This window comes from Rhinopithecus bieti, unplaced genomic scaffold (assembly GCF_001698545.2).
Source record: "Rhinopithecus bieti isolate Rb0 unplaced genomic scaffold, ASM169854v2 scaffold_9919, whole genome shotgun sequence".
Classification (NCBI taxonomy): domain Eukaryota; kingdom Metazoa; phylum Chordata; class Mammalia; order Primates; family Cercopithecidae; genus Rhinopithecus; species Rhinopithecus bieti.
In genome coordinates, this window is record NW_016806411.1 from 3,021,399 (window position 1) to 3,039,448 (window position 18,050).

General features: G+C 42.3%; 1 protein-coding gene and 1 pseudogene across 6 annotated transcripts in view; one reads left to right on the forward strand and one right to left on the reverse strand.

Annotated features, from left to right (window-relative positions):
- Positions 1-4,966: 4,966 nt before the first annotated feature.
- On the reverse strand, positions 4,967-6,215 carry LOC108532255 (SUZ domain-containing protein 1 pseudogene; annotated as a pseudogene).
- A 1,899-nt stretch (positions 6,216-8,114) lies between these two features.
- The window catches only part of MDM2 (MDM2 proto-oncogene), a 32,121-nt gene continuing 22,185 nt past the window's right edge, over positions 8,115-18,050 (forward strand). Inside the window, exons 1-5 of one of the 6 annotated variants that reach the window (XM_017876201.1) lie at positions 8,118-8,995; positions 9,499-9,569; positions 9,699-9,783; positions 13,666-13,740; positions 16,956-17,089. In XM_017876201.1, coding sequence (XP_017731690.1) covers positions 9,703-9,783; positions 13,666-13,740; positions 16,956-17,089 — 290 coding nt within the window. In that variant the 5' untranslated portion in view covers positions 8,118-8,995; positions 9,499-9,569; positions 9,699-9,702. Of the gene's footprint in view, positions 8,996-9,498; positions 9,570-9,698; positions 9,784-13,665; positions 13,741-16,955; positions 17,090-18,050 lie in introns of those variants that run through there. The other 5 variants (XM_017876202.1, XM_017876203.1, XM_017876200.1 and 2 more) reach the window with 5 other exon arrangements.

Genomic DNA, 18,050 nt, shown 5'->3' on the forward strand with positions numbered 1-18,050 from the left:
AAGTCAGAGTTTTTTCTGGCTGGTAGCAGGAGAGTAAGTCAGGTTCGAAGCACAAGGGCGATTCAACACCCTGTTGCTGGCTTGAAGATGGAGGGGAGTGTGTGGCAAGGAATGCAGGAAGCCCTCAGGAGCTGAGAGTGGTCCTCACTGCCAGCAAGACAAAGGGGACAACCATCCTACAACCACAAGGAACTGAATTTGGCTAACAATTTGAATAAGCTAGAAAGCAGGTTCTTCCCTAGATCCTCTAGCTAAGAGCCCAAACTGGCCCACACCTTGATTTAGGCTTTATGACACCTGGAGCAGAGGAACCAGGTGAGCCTACCTGGATTTCTGATATATGGACTGTGAGCTAATAATTTGTGTTGCTTTAAGCTACTACATTTATGGTAATTTGTTACACAGTAATAGAAAACCACACATGACTCCTGCCATCCTAATACCAGTTGGAGTGGCAAGGAGGAAGGAGAGGAAAATTACATTTCTTTACATAATTGCCCTTCAAAATTAGTTGCCCTTTTATTAGCAGGACATAACTGTGGTTCATTGTATGAACAACCTCAGCTAGATGATGGGAAACATTTCTGCCCCTTTCTACTGGTTGTCCCAGTTTCTCTGATTATTACCAATTGGCCATCAGTTCCCTCCATCTGGCAGGTGTCCAAATGATATTTCTCCAAAGACTTGTGGCATGGTCCTGGTAGGAAGTTGAGCAGAGGTATGTGAATGAAGCTCAACTTCTTTTGCCCTAGTCCAGCACATACTACCAATAGATATCCTATGTCATTTGTTTCCAGGGTTCTATTACCCAGGTAGTGGCCATCTTAGGAGTTACCAGCAGAACTGCTTATACTCCTTCCATCTTCTCCAGGAACCACTTAATCTGGGGGAAACTCCAGCAACCTTTCCACCCCAAAGAGTGGGGATGCTGCTCAACCTCACTACCTTTCTTCTGCCAGCTGACTGGCTCTGTAACTGTCAGACAAGATATGATCACAGATCTCAGATTTAGGTCAGCTGGGAGATTATAAACTCTTCATTCCACCAAAGGATGACTTCTATTGTTACTGGTCCTTTCTTAAAACTCTCAGTCGTGGCTGGGTGCAGTGGCACACGCCTATAATCCCAGCACTTTGGGAGGCTGAGGCGGGTGGATCACTTGAGGTCAGGAGTTCACGACCAGCCTAATATAGTGAAACATGTCTCTACTAAATACAAAAAAATTAGCTGGGTATGGTGGCACATGCCTGTAATCTGAGCTATTTGGGAGGCTGAGACAGTAGAATCGCTTAGTACCTGGGAGGCGGAGGTTGCAGTGAGCCGAGATCGCGCCATTGCACTCCAACCTGGACAGTAAGAGCAAAACTCCGTCTCAAAAAAAAAAAAAAAAAAAGCTCTCAGTGGTAAAAGTTATCAAACCAGTTCAGCCTGTATTGCCTCTGTGGGAACCAGAGTCTCAGGCCAAGAATTGGGCCTTATTTGAACTTAGCTTTAGAGAACTGAATGTTCTTAACAGGGTAATATTCTTACTAAAATCTCTGAAATATTTGTTACCTTCTAAGAGCAGGAACTCAATTATGTCCCCATATCATCATGTAATACTTTTCCTGTTAAAAATTCGTCCATAAATGTCCAAAAAAAGAGATCTTTTGTAACTAAGTAGAATTTTATCTGAGTAAAACAAGGAAGGTCAGTATTAGAAATCTATCAATATAATCTCACCACATAGACAGATTAAAGGAGAAAAGCCACATGGTGATTTCCAGATGCATAAAAAAGCAGTGTACAAAACTGAACACTCATTCATACTTTTTTATAACCTAAAAAAACCAGGAATAGAAGGAAACTTTTATGTAATAAAGAGCATCTACCTAAAATTTACAGCAAACATCACATTTTAAAAGCATTTTTACTAATGTCATGAATAAGATGAGGATGCCCACTATCATTGCTACTATTCCATTCTAATGGTTGTAAGAAAATGAAAAGAGATTTAAGGAAGAGACAAATTAGTGATTTTTGCAAATGATATTATCTACAAAGAAAACCCAAGAGCATCTACTGAAAAACTAATAGTACTGAATAATAAAAGAAAATGCAGCCTGTAATCCCAGCACTTTGGGAGGCCGAGGTGAGCGGATCACGACGCCAGGAGTTTGAGACCAGCCTGGCCAACATGGCAACACCCCCATCTCTAGTAAAAATACAAAAATTAGCCAGACATGGTGTCACGTGCCTGTGGTCCCAACTACTTAGGAGGCTGAAGCAGAAGAATTCTTTGAACCAGGGAGGCAGACACTGCAGGGAGCCGAGATTATGCCACTGCACTCCCATCTGGGTGAGAGTGAGACTCCATCTCAAAAAAAAAAAAAAGCAGTATTGCTGGCTGGCTATAAGATCAAAACACAAAAATGAGTAATTGTTTCATATGGCAGCAATAACCAAATAGAAAATAAAATTTTAAAAGGTATAATTTATAAACAGCAATAAAACTTAAGCACCTCAGAAAAAAGCTAGCCAAACATACAAGAGCTTTAAGGAGGAAACGATAAAGCATTATTAAAGGATGTTAAGAGAGACCTAAAAAATGGAGTGATATATCATGTTCTTATCTGGGAAGAATTCATACTGAAAAGAAGTCAAATTAGTCTAACAATCCAATGCAACGCAAAGCAAAATCCCAAGAGGATTTTTTTTGTGAATTAGACAAACTGGTTCTAAAAGTTAACACCCAGGAAGAGCCAAAACAATCCTGAAAAAGATAAGGAGAGCTTTTCCTGTTACATATTGAAACTTACTCTAAGGCTGACTATTCTCTTATAGGTATGCAGTCTACTGTCCCTGTTGTTTATGGATTCATAAATTTACAGTGAATGTATAAAACACAGACTTAGTGGACGGGCATCAAATTGATCATTATCAAGCGGAGGGGAATGGGATAAAGAATAACAGTGAAATTTTACTTTTTTAAGCAGTTTCATTGAAAAAATATATTTAGGCCAGGCTCAGTGACTCACACCTGTAATCCCAGCATTTTGGGAGGCCAAGGCAGGTGGATTGCTTGAGGTGGGAAGTTCGAGACCAGCCTGGCCAACATGGTAAAACCCTGTCTCTACTAAAAAATAGTAAAAATTAGCCAGGCATGGTGGCACAATCTCGGCTCACTTCCTTCCAGCATGGGGGACAGAGCAAGACTCTGTTTCAAAATAAATAAATAAAAAATGAAAAAAATATGTTTGATGCAGGAATGACAAATGTAAATTCTGGGTAGTGGTTTCTTTTTTTCTTTTTTTTTTCTTCAGAGCAGAACTTGAGGTGGTGGTTTCTTTTGCTGAATATTGTTCTGTGAAAGTTTCTGCATGTTTCAGTCAAATTAAACAAAAGTTGATTAATTTTAAAGTAAAACAAAAGTCTTTGTATCCACTATTTGCTGGGATTTTGCTTTTTATTTGTTACTTTATTTATTCATTTATTTATCGAGATGGAGTCTCGCTCTCGTTCTGTCTTCCAGGCTGGAGTGCAGTGGCACGATCTCTGCCTCCCAGGTTTAAGCAATTCTGCCTCAGCCTCCAGAGTAGCTGGGATTACAGGCATGCACCGCCATACCCAGCTAATTTTTTGTATTTTTAGTAGAGACGGGGTTTCACCATGCTGGCCAAGCTGGTCTTGAACTCCTGACCTCGTGATCCACACGCCTCAGCCTCCCAAAGTGCTGGGATTACAGGCGTGAGCCACCGCACCCAGCCTATTTTTTACTTTTTAATTTTCCAGGACAGAGTCTTGCTCTGTTGCCCAGGCTCGAGTGCAGTGGCACAATCTCAGCTCACTGCAACATCTGCCTCCCAGGTTCAAGCGATTCTGCTGCCGCAGCCTCCCAAGTAGCTGAGATTACAGGCTTGCACCACCACGCCTGGCTAATTTTTGTTATTTTCAGCATGGACGGGGTTTCACATGCTGGTCTCAAACTCCTGACCTTCAGTGATCTGCCTGTCTTGGCCTCCCAAAGTACTGGGATTACAGGCGTGAGCCACTGTGCCCAGCCTGGATTTTGCCTTTTAAATAACACTATTCAGTTTCAGATGTTTGGAAAGACATATGGAATTTGAACTACTTCTGTAATTTTAGATAGTCTCATAAATATTGTGAAACTCAGCATTCTAAACATGGTTTCTGAGCTAAATCTTGTTTTGTTTTCACCATGCTTTAAAGATTAGTAGTGGCCAGGCACAGTGGCTCATGCCTGTAATCTCAGCACTTTGGGAGGGCGAGGTGGGTGAATCACCTGAGGCTAGGAGTTCGAGACCAGCCTGGCCAACATGGTGAAACCCAGTCTCTACTAAAAATACAAAAATTAGCCATGTATGGTGGTGCAAGCTTGTAATCCCAGCTACTCGGGAGGCTGAGGCAGGAGAATCACTTGAACCCGGGAGGTGGAGGCTGCAGTGAGCTGAGATCATGCCACCACTCCAACCTGGGTGACAGAGTGAGACTCCATCTAAAAAAAAACATGAAAGAAAAAACATTAGTTGTGATTAATAAAGTATGAAATGGCCCTTGGGTCAAGATAAGTCTATTGTAGACTTTTTTTTCTTTGAGACATGGTCTCATTCTGTCACATAGGCTGGAGTGCAGTGGCAGGATCACACACAACCTATCCAGGCTCAAGCCATCCTCCCATCTCTGGCTTCCAAGTAGCTAGGACTACAGGTGAGTGCCACCATGCCTGGCTAATTTTTTTATTAGCCATGTTGCTCAGGCTGGTCTCAAACTCTTGGCCTCAACAGATCCTCCCACCTTGGCCTCCCAAAATGCTGGGATTACAGGTGTGAGCCTTGTTTGCAGAGTTTATGTCCCAAAGAATATAAAGACACTCAAAATATCTCAACCTCTTGGAACACCTCTTGGGCATCAAGAACAACGCTACTAAAAATAAGCAGTTTGCCTCTAGAGAAACTTCAAGTAAGCACAGCAAAGGGCAAAGTGACACTGGATAACTGTGGAATGCAAACAAACAGCAGCAGCTGGTCTGTTATTTTTTTAAATGGTAAAGTCACAAACAATAGCAACTGCTTTTAGAGTGAGCAGATGGTTTGCTTTCTTTTTTTTTTTCAAAGGGAACTCACCTTTTAAGTGATGAAGACATGCACTTGGGGGTGGGTAGGTGTGAGTTCATTTGTGTTTTGAAATCCCAAATTAATGAGCATGATAAACCGTTATTTCTGGCCCTGTCTGACTCTCTGAGTACTTGGTGGGTTCCCCGCAACCTTCTCCTAACCCCCACCCTTTCCCTTTCCATTGACTTGGGACAGTCCTTGTCGAAGTGCCAATCACAGTGGGAAGGGGAGAAGGGGGGAGGTCACAGTGCCTGGGGTTCAAGGTCACAGTGGCGGAGCAACGGAGATCACCGGGCAAGTAAGTCAGGTTCCTCCTGCTCAAGTCCAGCTGTCTGCCACGAAAGTGCAACCCTTGGCGGACGACGCAGGAGGCGTTGACGCTGCAGTCGCGCCGTATCTTCTTGCCTGCATTTATCTGCGCTGTTTGAAGTCTTGTGACCCATCAGGACCCAGAGGTTGTCTGATCACATTATTGGGCTGCCTGCTGTCTTCGGGTTGGGAGATCCTGGTTAGCCTGAAGGGAAGAAGATCAGAGGAAGGCCTATGGAGGATGGGTTTCTCCTGCTTTTCCTCCGGGCCGGCGCTGCCCAGGATCCCCTTCCGAGTCTCCGCATAATCGGCCTCCCGCTGTGCCAGGGACTTGACTGGAAGGGCGGGTCTGCTAGCGGACTTGGGGCTGTTGACCACACCGTTGCTGGTGGGCCTCTTGAGGATGCGGTGGAGGGGGTACCGGGGGGGAAAACTATCGTCCTGAATCACAATGGGCACTTTGGGAGATTTGGATTTCCTGCTGGTTTTGTGTGATCTTCAGTTTTTCTTCCAGACGTCTATTTCCCCCCTGTCTACCGCCTCCTCCCAGCTCTCAGCGACCTCCTCATATTCCATCTTACTCGCCACTTTCCAGATCGCTTGCTTTCTTATTCCGCATTTTCTCTGACTTTTGCAGTATTCAATATTATTACTTGATTCTGATTTTTCGGACATCACTATATGGCCCTTGGCTTTTTGGTCGTTCCTCTCATTCCTTTGCTGTTTCAAGCTCTGTTCCCAGCCTAAGCTTTTTACCACTGAATTCTGTTCTGTGACGCATCACTTAAAACTAACCCAACTTTTCATTCCCTCCATACTTTTTTTGGTAAGCAGTATCATCATGCCTTAGGTGGACACTGAGTCACACCGCTGTGGTAGTGCTGGTACACATAGTTTTGAATACCAGGTTCTTGAGTGAATCCTTTTTGCTTCTCTCTCTCTCCCCCACCCCCGCTTCTCCCTTCTGCCTTCATTTCTGCCCCTTCTTTTCTGGTTCCATTAGAAAAGGACTCATCTTATCAGTTCTGCCTTTTGTTTATACTATAATAACTTTGTCAAGAGAATTTTTTCAAAGCACAAGGCCAATGAGAAGGGGGAAAGTCGGTCCAGAAGGCAGCTGGCCCGACTATTCTGAGTTTGAATTAACTCCTGGTGGTCCTGTTAAAATAGAGTTTGAAGCAAATCACCTGTTTTTATGCTCCTACTATCTACTCTGTCTAAAGCCCAAATTTCCTTGCTTGGCATTTAAGGAGACTCCAAGTTCTTAAAACTTCTTCTTGACTTTCACGCAAGTCAAACTGATTTACTGTAACTCAAACAGTCCTCTTTATAGTTTCCTTTCTGTATTTTTTGATAGTTTTCTTGTGCCTGGAATACCTTCTGTGTCTATTTAAGTCTCACCATCTTTCAAGACACAAAATATGTGACTTTCTCTGAGGCCTTTGTGAACTGCCTCCAGCATTCACTAAGCAATTAATTATGTCTCTTAACTTTTATAGCACAAACCTATTCGCTCACTTGATATTTAACAAATATCAACCTCTATCAGTTATCTTTTTTTTTTTTTCTTCCGAGACGGAGTCTTGCTCTGTCACCCAGGCTGGACTGCAGTGGCGCGATCTCTGCTCACTGCAACCTCTGCCTCCCGGGATCAAGCGATTCTTCTGCCTCAGCCTCCCGAGTAGCTAGGATTACAGGCGCCCGCCACTGGGCCCGGCTAATTTTTGTGTTTTTAGTAGAGACAGGGTTTCACCATGTTGGCCAGGCTGGTCTTGAATTACTAACCTCGTGATCCGCTCACCTCAGCCTCCCAAAGTACTGGGATTACAGGCGTGAGCCACCGTGCCCAGAGTTATCACTTATTTTTCTTTTCATGCTTACATTTTCTCACTGCTTGAGATTTTATTTCATTCAATGTCAAGCACTGAGTCTAACAATTAGAAACCCCACTGTATTTGATCTGATGAAGATGATATTATCTTTTTAAAAGCCACATATTAAATCTCTTAAGTTAATAATATTGGCAATCAACTTCAATCAACTGAGTGACCACTATGTTTAAGGAAGGTTCCTTTCTGGTAGGCTGGGAAGCAAGAGAAGGGAAGGATATAACTTTATAAAAAAAGCTGCAGAAGGGAAGGATATAACTTTATTTAAAAAGGCCCTTGTTCACAAGGAGCTAATCACTTACTGGCCAAAGAAAGGTGTTCCTTCTTTGCAACGGCTGTGTTTTTGGGTTTAGCTAACTCAATTCTTTGTGTCCTCAACTTATGAGACCCCATCAAAAACGTTTTTGCCACACCTCTGTGGGCAAGTAGGTGAGTCAGAATGAGTGCGTAACATATAAATATATATTTTAATGATAATGTGTAGATTAACAAACCCAAACTTTTTTTTTTTTTTTTTGAGAAAGAGTCTCGCCCTGTCGCCCAGGCTGGAGTGCAGTGATATGATCTTGGCTCACTGCAGCCTCCGCCTCCCGGGTTCACGGGATTCTCCTGCCTCAGCCTCCCGAGTAGGGGATTATAGGTGCCCGCCACCATGCCCAGCTAATTTTGTAGTTTTAGTAGAGACGGCGTTTCCCACGTTGGCCATGGCTGGTCTTGAACTCCTGACCTCAAGTGATCCACCGGCCTCGGCCTACCTAAAGTGATGGGATTACAAGCGTGAGCCACCGCGCCAGGCCAAACCCAAACATTCTAAAAGCGCGGAGTAACCGCTCCCCTCCCCACCAACGCTAGCCAGCGTCTTTGTTCTCCAACCAGAACAGCTGTATGCACCGGTGCATAAGCCTGCCTTAAGTGCTATTTTTAATCTTTTTTAAAAACAGGCCTTAACTCATTTGTGTACAACTCCAGCGGCTAGTGCAGTGGGCTTAACGTATTAAACAGCTGTTAATTTTGGTTTCTTTTTGGTAACAGCGACACGGAGATCCGCATTTGTCGCAGTTTCCACCGCGGGCGGGAAGTGTAAACACAAGAAATACAAAAATAGCGCAACGGCTAAAGGAGTGTCCCAGTGCCAAGCCAGGCAGGCGCCGCGCCCCGGGCCGAGCCCCACCCGCCCAGTTCGCGGCCAAAACACCCACCCCGCCTCAGAGTCCGCCGCGCCCGCGGGGCGACACTCCCAACTCCATCTTCCCAGAGGCGGTGCGGCCGAGCCCCGCACCCAATTGGCGGAAGCTGGGCCGGGTATGTGCGCGCGCACAAATGCCCGGATGCGCCGCGACACCCCGCGCGCTCCTCTTCGGCGGTAGGGGGCGCGCAGCGCGGCACCGCGGCTAGGTTGGCTGCTTGTGGGCCGTGTCCGGCCCTGTGTGTCGGGAAAATGGAGCAAGAAGCCGAGCCCGAGGGGCGGCCCCGACCCCTCTGAACGAGATCCTGCTGCTTTCGCAGTCAGCAGCCCCGTCCCTCCCCGGATTAGTGCATTCGAGCGCCCAGTGCCCTGGCCCCGAAAGTGGAATGGTCCCCGAGGCCCAGGGCGTCGTGCTTCCGCGGGCCCCGTGAAGGAAACTGGGGAGTCTCGAGGGACCCCCGACTCCAAGCGCGAAAACCCCGGATGGTGAGGAGCAGGTACCGGCCCGGCACTGAGCGGTCACTTCTGGTTCTGGGCTGTGACGGTGTCCCCTCCATTGCTGGTTCCCAGCCTCTGCCCGCTCGCAGCCTTTGTGCGTTTAGTGGCTGGGGGCGCGGGGCACGTGGCTTTGCGGAGGTTTTGTTGGACTGGGGCTAGGCAGTCGCCGCCAGGGAGGAGGGCGGGGTTTCGGACGGCTCTCCGGGCGGTGGGGGGCGGGAGTGGTTCGGAGGTCTCCGCGGGAGTCCAGGGTAAAGGTCACGTGGCCTGGGGGCTGCGGGGTCGCCTCGGCTGGGGGGTCCGGGTTATCGCAGGGGCCTGTCGGGTCGCTCTTGTGAATACTGCGCTTAGTCTGGGCGGGATTGGGCCGCTTCCATGGGCAGGTTGACTCAGCTTTTCCTCTTGAGCTGGTCAAGTTCAGACACGTTCCGAAACTTCAGTAAAAGGAGTTAAGTCCTGACTTGTCTCCAGCTGGGGCTATTTAAACCATGCATTTTCCCAGCTGTGTTCAGTGGCGATTGGAGGGTAGACCTGTGGGCACGGACGCACACCACTTTTTCTCTACTGATTCAGGTAAGCACCGATTTGCTTGTAGCTTTAGTTTTAACAAAGGCGTTGTTTATGTCCTTTATATATGATGTATTTTTCACAGATGTTTCATGATTTCCAGTTTTCATCGTGTCTTTTTTTTCCTTCTTGTAGGCAGATGTGCAATACCAACATGTCTGTACCTACTGATGGTGCTGTAACCACCTCACAGATTCCAGCTTCTGAACAAGAGACCCTGGTTAGTATTTTTGTCTCGTGTAACTTTTAAGAATTTATTTTATGAAGTGATAAACTAAATTTCATATACCTCAATTGTAGCGTGGCTCTGTAAATGACATTGTATGTGCATAACTTAAAGTGTGCTACCTCGGGCATATCTGCGTGGAGTTAATAACTGTTAAGAACTGGTCAGTATTTTCTTAGCCCTTTGCCACATAGGCTTTAAAAATTAGTTCCATTATATTGTTAAGCGTGGTTGAAGTTATGTTTGTTATGTGACTGATTTTTTTTTTCCTTTTTGACCTCCCAGTATTTAATTTTAAAATGATTTCTAAAAGTCACAAAATTATTCACGCTTGTTTTAAAGATTTTGTCATTAGAGAAATTTTAAAGTAAAACGTGAAAATTCGTCTTTTTGCTCCATGTTCCCTTTTAGATTTTTTCTGTGTGCATACCCACATGTATTTACATTTGAATTTAAATCTGTTATTGTCCTGTTTGTTGTACTAACAAGATGAAACTGTTAGTACATTGTTCTGTGACTTGCATCCTTGTCAATAAAGTCTACAGAATTCTTTTTAATGGCTGCATAGTATTTCACAGCATGAGTATGCCATTTAAAAAATTATGCCTTTACTGACAGCTTTTTAAAAATTGCCTCCTGTTTTTGAGTATTACAGATAGTGCTGCTTTGTACATCCATCCCGTGTGACTATTTCAGTAAGAAAGATTTTATGGAATTATAGGCTGGGTGCGGTGGCTCACCCCTGTAATCCCAGCACTTTGGAAGGCCAAGGCGGGCCGATCACCTGAGATGAGGAGTTCAAGACTAGCCTGGCCAACATGGTGAAACCCTGTCCCTACTAAAAATCCAAAAATTACTCGGGCATGGTGGCGCGTGCCTATAATCCCAGCTGCTGAGGAAGCTGAGGCAGGAGAATCACTTGAACCTGGGAGGCAGAGGTTGCGGTGAGCCAAGATTGCGCCATTTTACTCCAACCTGGGCGATAAGAGTGAAACTCCGTCTTAAAAAAAGAAAAAAGAAAAATATTTTATAGAATTAGAACTCCTGAGTCCTAAATTTTGCTCATATTTGATTGCTGCTGGTAACTTGCTCACCAAAAGGCTCTAACAGTTTCACTCCTGCCAACACTGAATATTACCAATCTTTAATTATTATTACTTTTTTTTTTTTGATAAAAGGTACTGTGCCATTGTTTAAATTCATTTTTCCCTAGTTTCTTGGTGAGGCTTTTTTTGAGACAGTTTCACTCTTGTTGCCCAGGCTGGAGTGCAATGGTGAGATCTTGGCTCACTGCAACCTCTGCCTCCCAGGTTCAAGCGATTCTCCTGCCTTAGCCTCCCAAGTAGCTGGGATTACAGGCACACCCAATCACGCTCAGCTAATTTTGTATTTTTAGTAGAGATGGGGTTTTTCCATGTTGGTCATGCTGGTCTCGAACTCCCAACCTCATGTGATCTGCCTGCCTCGGCCTCCCAAAGTGCTGGGATTACAGACATGAGTCACTGCACCAGGCCTCCATTTTGTTAAGTCATTTGTTTTTTCTGGGATTTGCCTCGTCTTCTCTGGCCATTTTCCTTTTGGTTCTTTAAAATTTTTCTTAGTAGTTGGAATAGCTCTATGTGTTTCAAGTATGTTTAACTTTTGTTGCTTACTAACGTAGCATTTGCTTTTATGTTTTCTTTTCCCCATTGAGAACAATTCTATGAAGTAAAATTTGTTGGCTTTTGAATTTCTTACCATGCTTTGGAAGAAGTCTCCTATCTTGCAAATATATTCCTATATTTTCTTCTAGATTTAAATTTTTTAGATATTTAGATCTTTACCTGTAATTTATCTTCCTGTTCTTCAATGTAAGATTACGAATGCTATTATCTTTTATAGCCATTTCTCATTAATACATGTCTTTTAAGTCACTAATATACTGATGGCTTTCCATTACAGAATTTTTTTTTTTTTTTTTTGAGACTGAGTCTTGATGTGTTGCCCAAACTGGAGTGCAGTGGCATGATCTCAGCTCACTGCAACATCCGCCTCCTGGGTTCAAGCAGTTCTGCTGCAGCCTCCCGAGTAGCTGGGATTACAGGCACCCACCACCACACCCGGCTAATTTTTGTATTTTTTGTAGAGATAGGATTTCACCATGTTGTCCAGGCTGGTCTTGAACTTCTGACCTCATGATCCACCTGTCTTGGCCTCCCAAAGCGCTGAGATTATAGGTGTGAGCCACTGTGCCTGGCCTACACCTAGGTAATTTTTGTGTATTTAATAGAGACGGAGTTTTGCTGTGTTGGCCAGGCTGGTCTTGAACTTCTGACCTCAGGTGATGTGCCTGCCTCAGCCTCCCAAAGTGCTGGGATTACAGGCCTGAGCCACCACACCCATCTTCCATTACAGATTTTTACTTAGAGTTATTTTATCTAGTTTGAAGCTAATATAGCATATATTAAAATTCAGAAGAAAAAAGATAATTTTAAATCTTTTTTGAGAGAATTCATTCTTTTGCCTGAAAGTAAAGTTGCATATGTAAGCACAGTTAAAAAAAGTGCAATCAGAAAATTAATAATTCAATATGTATTTTAAATTTTCAGTTGTTTAATATTTGTTTTATTGATTAGCTGGAAATAGGCAATTTTAAAATCTGTTTTTAAGACAGTCCCAGTGGGGGTGCTGTCAGATTTTAAACAGCTGTCAGATTTAGACACAGGACTGGGGCATATCAAAGAGAGGTGCAGAGGTACCAGTTTGTGTGGTGGTGGCAAGCTGTAAAGATACTTGAGTTTTGCAGGTTTTGGTAAAAGGAAGGGAGAAAGTGCATATAAGTACATTACATTCCCCTCCCCCATGGCGATTATTTTCTCAATACCATTTGTAAAACTTCTAGATAAGTGGCAGGCAAACTTTAGCCTGTTGGCCAGCTTTGTCCTGTTGCCTGTTTTTTAGTTTTTAAATGTTTTTGTAAAGGTGGAGTCTCTCAGTATGGCCCAGGCTGGTCTTGAATACCTAGCCTCAAGCGAACCTCTGGCACTCAGTCTCCCAAAGTGCTGGGGTTATAGGCATGAGCCACCTCGCCCAGCCAGCTTCCTTTCTTTCTGTAAAGAAAATTTTACTGGAATGCAACCTTGCCCGTTGGTTTACATAATAAGTATACTTTTTACCTGGATAGAACCATTTGTATGAAAAGCTTAAGATACTTAACAGTCTGGCTCTTTACAGAAAAAAATTGACCCCTAATCTAGTTGGCAGGCTCCTTGAATACAGGTCATATGTCTTATTTGTAATTTTTTTTGCAGTACCTACCACTGTCCGGTGCATAGTATTAGCTCAGTAAATGTTTGTCAAGTAAATATTTGAAATGTAGACCAACTAAGAGGCAGCATGATACAGTAGGAAGAAAATGGTGAGTTGTAGTTGAGGGACCTGGGTTGCTGTGTCTGATCTGTTCTTAATTACTCTTGTCAGCTTAGGTTAGTTAAGTTCTCTAGCTTTCAGGAACCTAATCTTTAGAGAAAATTGATAATAGGATCCACTCTAAAGATTTATTCATTTCTCTTTGATTCTCTAAGTTAGCTTGCAGTAAGCTCATTGGATCAGTACAGTAAGCTCATTGGATCTTAAGAATTTATGGTTGTTTGTAAGGCAGTAAGCAGGTAATATAAATAGCTGAAGGAAAAAGTAATTTTTTCTGTCTTGGATTGGATGCTATCTTTGATCACAACTAATGATACTTGATGAGTCCATGATACTTGCATAATAATTAGATCCTCCCCAGCATTTTTTCCAAATCCCCTTTATTGAAATTGATGGATATATTTGCTGCAGGGCCTATAGTTCTGGGATAATTTTGGAAGTATAATAACAGCTCTTTTCTCTTTATAGGTTAGACCAAAGCCATTGCTTTTGAAGTTATTAAAGTCTGTTGGTGCACAAAAAGACACTTATACTATGAAAGAGGTAAGCTGAATCAAGAGATAACTAGTATCTTACTAGTTACATGTAGCCATACTTAAAGTTTTCAAGACTGTGGGGAGAAATTGGCCATATAGAAGGATTTTTCATTAAGCAGCAACATTTAATTTTGTGGTCATTTGGACTATATTTTAAAGCTGAAAATTCTAATTATACTCGAGTTTCATTTCTCAGCTAGGAACTCAGATAAGCAGAAGCCCTGTAGGGGTGCTTAACCATTTTATGCTGTGAACCCTTTGGTAGACTGGTAAAAGCCTTCTTAGACTGGTAACTCTTTCTAAGAATCATGTTTTTAAATATATGAAATAAAATGTATAGAATTACAAAGGAAACATACTAAAATACGGTTACCAAAATAGTAAACTAGTTTGTGATATATGTGCTTTTTTTTATTAACACAATAAGTACTAAGATTTAGAAGCAGTTATAATAAATATAGTGTTTTTTTTGGTTTTTTTTTTTTGAGATGGAGTCTCGCTCTGTCACCCAAGCTGGAGTGCAGTGGCATGATCTTGGCTCACTGCAACGTCCACCTCCTAGATTTAAGCCACTCTTCTGCCTCACCCTCCCACGAAGCCGGGATTACAGGCACCTGCCACCATGCCTGGCTAATTCTTTGTATTTTTAGTAGAGACAGGGTTTTGCCATGTTGGCCAGGCTGGTCTTGAACTCCTAGCCTCAGGTGATCCACCTGCCTTGGCCTCCCAAAATGCTGGGATTATAGGCATGAGCCACCATGCATGGCCAATAAATATAATTTTGATTTAGTGAGGAATATAAGTCATATTTTGAAATGTTTGCCATAAGCACAGTATGATATGAAAACACCTATGATTTTTGTTGGTGATGAAATCACAGGTATTAATACTGTTGTGCTGTTGTGATTTGTTGCCTACATTTATAATCGAAAGAAAAGCTAAATTCTAGTTAGAAGTTTGTGAAAATAAAGATAGAATTTTTTTCCCATCCAAATTAATGGACCCCCTGAATTCTATCCAAGGACTTCCTGGGTATCCCTGGATCCCAGGTTAAGAACTTCTGCACTAGAGATACATGAGTACAGTATACTGATCTTTCTAGGATAGAGGTGAGCTGATTCATGACCATATATTCTATTTAATGGATCCAGCATTTTAATGCATTCCCCAGCTTTAAATTTGTGCACGGAAGCATGATTTTCATGCTTTTCAGTGAGAGATTGAGCCACCTTAGGCAAAATTTCAGTGTGATTGAAATATGCCTGTTCTCTCTCTCTCTCTCCCACTTAGTTTGTGGGACTCAGATTACTTAAAACATTAAAGTTTTTTTCCTACAACAGTATAGTGGGGCAGGAAGAGCTTCCGTATCCTTTTCCTCTCCAGCTATACTTTTAGAAACTTCCTTAAGGGATATTTGGTGGAATAAATCTAAGTTCTCTTCCTTTTTCCTTTCCCACTGCTGGACAACAATCTGTCCAATCCACAGTCACATAAGAATATTCCTTTAAGGCTGTTGCCTGCTTAGCCAGTTAAATCCAAAGACAGTGCTTGTAGGGAAGTGCCAGGTTAAATGGTATTTTTAGGGCTAATTTGAGATTGACCTTACTATCATTGTATAGTCAGTTAAGGAAACAAAACAGTATGGATTTAGCAGTAGATAGAAATGAGAAAATTGGCCAAGGCCATCATAAAGACTTAGAATGCTTATGCTAAACTATGTAACAGTAGTGTATGTATTGTCTGATGTAGTTCTCAGTTATAGGATCTTTGTTCTGGGGCACACAGGAAGGTAGTAAAAGCTAGTATGAGTAGTAAAAAGAGCATTGGATTGAGTCAGAAGAGCTGGGGCCAGTTTCTTCTTTCTTTTTTTTTTTTTTGGTGACAGCGTCTCACTCTTGCCCAGGCTGGAGTGCAGTGACATGATCACTGCTCAGTGCAGCCTGGACCTCGTGGGCTCGGGTGATCCTCCCACCTCAGTGTCTGCAGTAGCTAGGACTACAGGCTTTTACCCCCATGCCTGGCTGATTTTTGTATTTTTTTGTAGAGATGGAGTTTCAGTATGTTGCCCAGGCTGGTCTCGAACTCCTGGGCTCAAGGGATCTGCTTACCTCGGTCTCCTAAAGTGCTAGATTTCCAGGTGTGAGCCACTGTGCCCAACCCAGTTTCTTCATTTCTAATACAGCAATAATCCTATGAAATATCAGAGTGAGATAATACTTGAAAAAGTACATTGTAAACTGGAAAATGCCATACGTATTTAGGTAGTTGTTAATAGGTTTATATCTGGATATCTTAAAAATGTATTGCCAACTTCTTGTCTTAATGCAGCACAGGGAATGTAATTTAACTTTTATTAATGGTTCAAAGTCATTATTTTTATTATTTATCATAATATGGAGTAAATTGATACCTTAGAGGGTTTATTTCATTCTCAGAATTCTCTCAGTTTTGTAGCTGTCATTGATTGATTGTTTTTCTGTCCTCCTCCTCTGGTGACCTCAGAGGCTATTGAGGTTTATAGTGTTTATGACTGTTTACTAAGTGACTCCAGGCCACTGCCGTATTTTAGTCGAGTTTTGTTTCTGCAGCTTTTTATGGCTATCAGTTTTTGTTTTGCTGCCTTTTCCCTTCCTAATATGTTAGTATCTAGGTATCTGGGCAGAGTTAAAGTCTATAAAAAGAAAAAAACCTCACATTTTAAGGTTTACTTAAGTAAATAGAGAAGCAGTTATTTTTGCTTCTGTCGAATTAAATGGAAAAGCCCTAAAAGTAGCTTTTTTTTTTTTTTTTTTTTTTTTGAGATAAGTCTAGCTCTGTCGCTCAGGCTGGAGTGCAGTGGCGCAATCTTAGCTCGCTGCAGCCTCCACCACCTCCTAAGTTCAAGCATTCTCCTGCCTCAGCCTCCAGAATAGCTGGGATTACAGGTGTCCGCCACCATGCCTGGCTAATTTTTGTATTTTTAATAGAGATGGGACCAGGATAGTCTTTGTTGCCTGACCTCGTGATCCATCTGCTTCAGCCTCCCAAAGTGCTGGGATTACACGTGTGAGCCACTGTGCCCAGCCAAAAGTAGCTTCTAAGTACAAAATGGTGGTTGTTCTACATAGTTGTGGATATGGTTGCTGGTTGTTTACCTCACTCAGATAAATAGTATATTATTAAATGTATTTAAAACTAATATTTAGTTTTCTTTAATGCTCAGAAATCATATTTCTATTTCAGGTTCTTTTTTATCTTGGCCAGTATATTATGACTAAACGATTATATGATGAGAAGCAACAACATATTGTATATTGTTCAAATGATCTTCTAGGAGATTTGTTTGGCGTGCCAAGCTTCTCTGTGAAAGAGCACAGGTAATTCTTCAGTTTAGTCCATTGTAAAAAGCCCGTTGGGCTAACATTTCAGTTCACCTCTACCCTCATTCACTTTTGTCAGAGAAAAACTGGTAAAACATATAAAAGACATGCTGAAATTTAATTTTTTAGCTCTGTGGCATATTATTTGAAAACCTGAGCTCTGGCATCTTATAAACCAGTGTTTGAAACCTAGCCCAGTCATTATTTACTAGTTTTGTGACTAGGTAGATTAACCTCTTTAAACCTGTTTCCCCATTTATAAAATGGGGATAATTAAATACTTCAGGTGGAGGTTAAAGCTCTTGAAGAGAGACGTTGTATAAAAAAAGCATAGTTTTTGGCACATACCGAGCATTCAAGTATTAGTCGTAGCTATTATAAATTTTTATTCCAGTCACTCCCAGAAACAGTATACCACCAAGTAGTAAAGGCTTAAATTTGAGCCTTAGCTGTTTTGAAGATCATTTTCATGGTCACTTATCATTATGGCACTTAACCAGCAGAATTTAACCCAGGTATTCTAGAATTAGACCTAGCGCAGTGGCTTACACCTGTAATCCCAGCACTTTCGGAGGCCGAGGCGGGTGGATGATCTGAGGTCAGGAGTTCAAGACCAGCCTGACCAACATGGAGAAACCCCATCGCTACTAAAAATAAAAAATTAGCCGGGCATGGTGGTGCATACCTGTAATCCCAGCTACTCGGGAGGCTGAGGCAGGAGAATTGCTTGAACCCAGGAGGTGGAGGTTGCGGTGAGCTGAGATCGCGCCATTGCACTCCAACCTGGGCAACAAGAGTAACACTCCATCTCGAAAAAAAAAATATATATATATATACATATATATATATATTTTTTTTTTTTTTGAATTATTTTTTTTTTTTTTTTTTTTTTTTTTTTTAATTTTTTTTTTTTTTTTTTTTTTTTTTTTTTTTTTTTTTTTTTTTTTTTTTTTTAAGG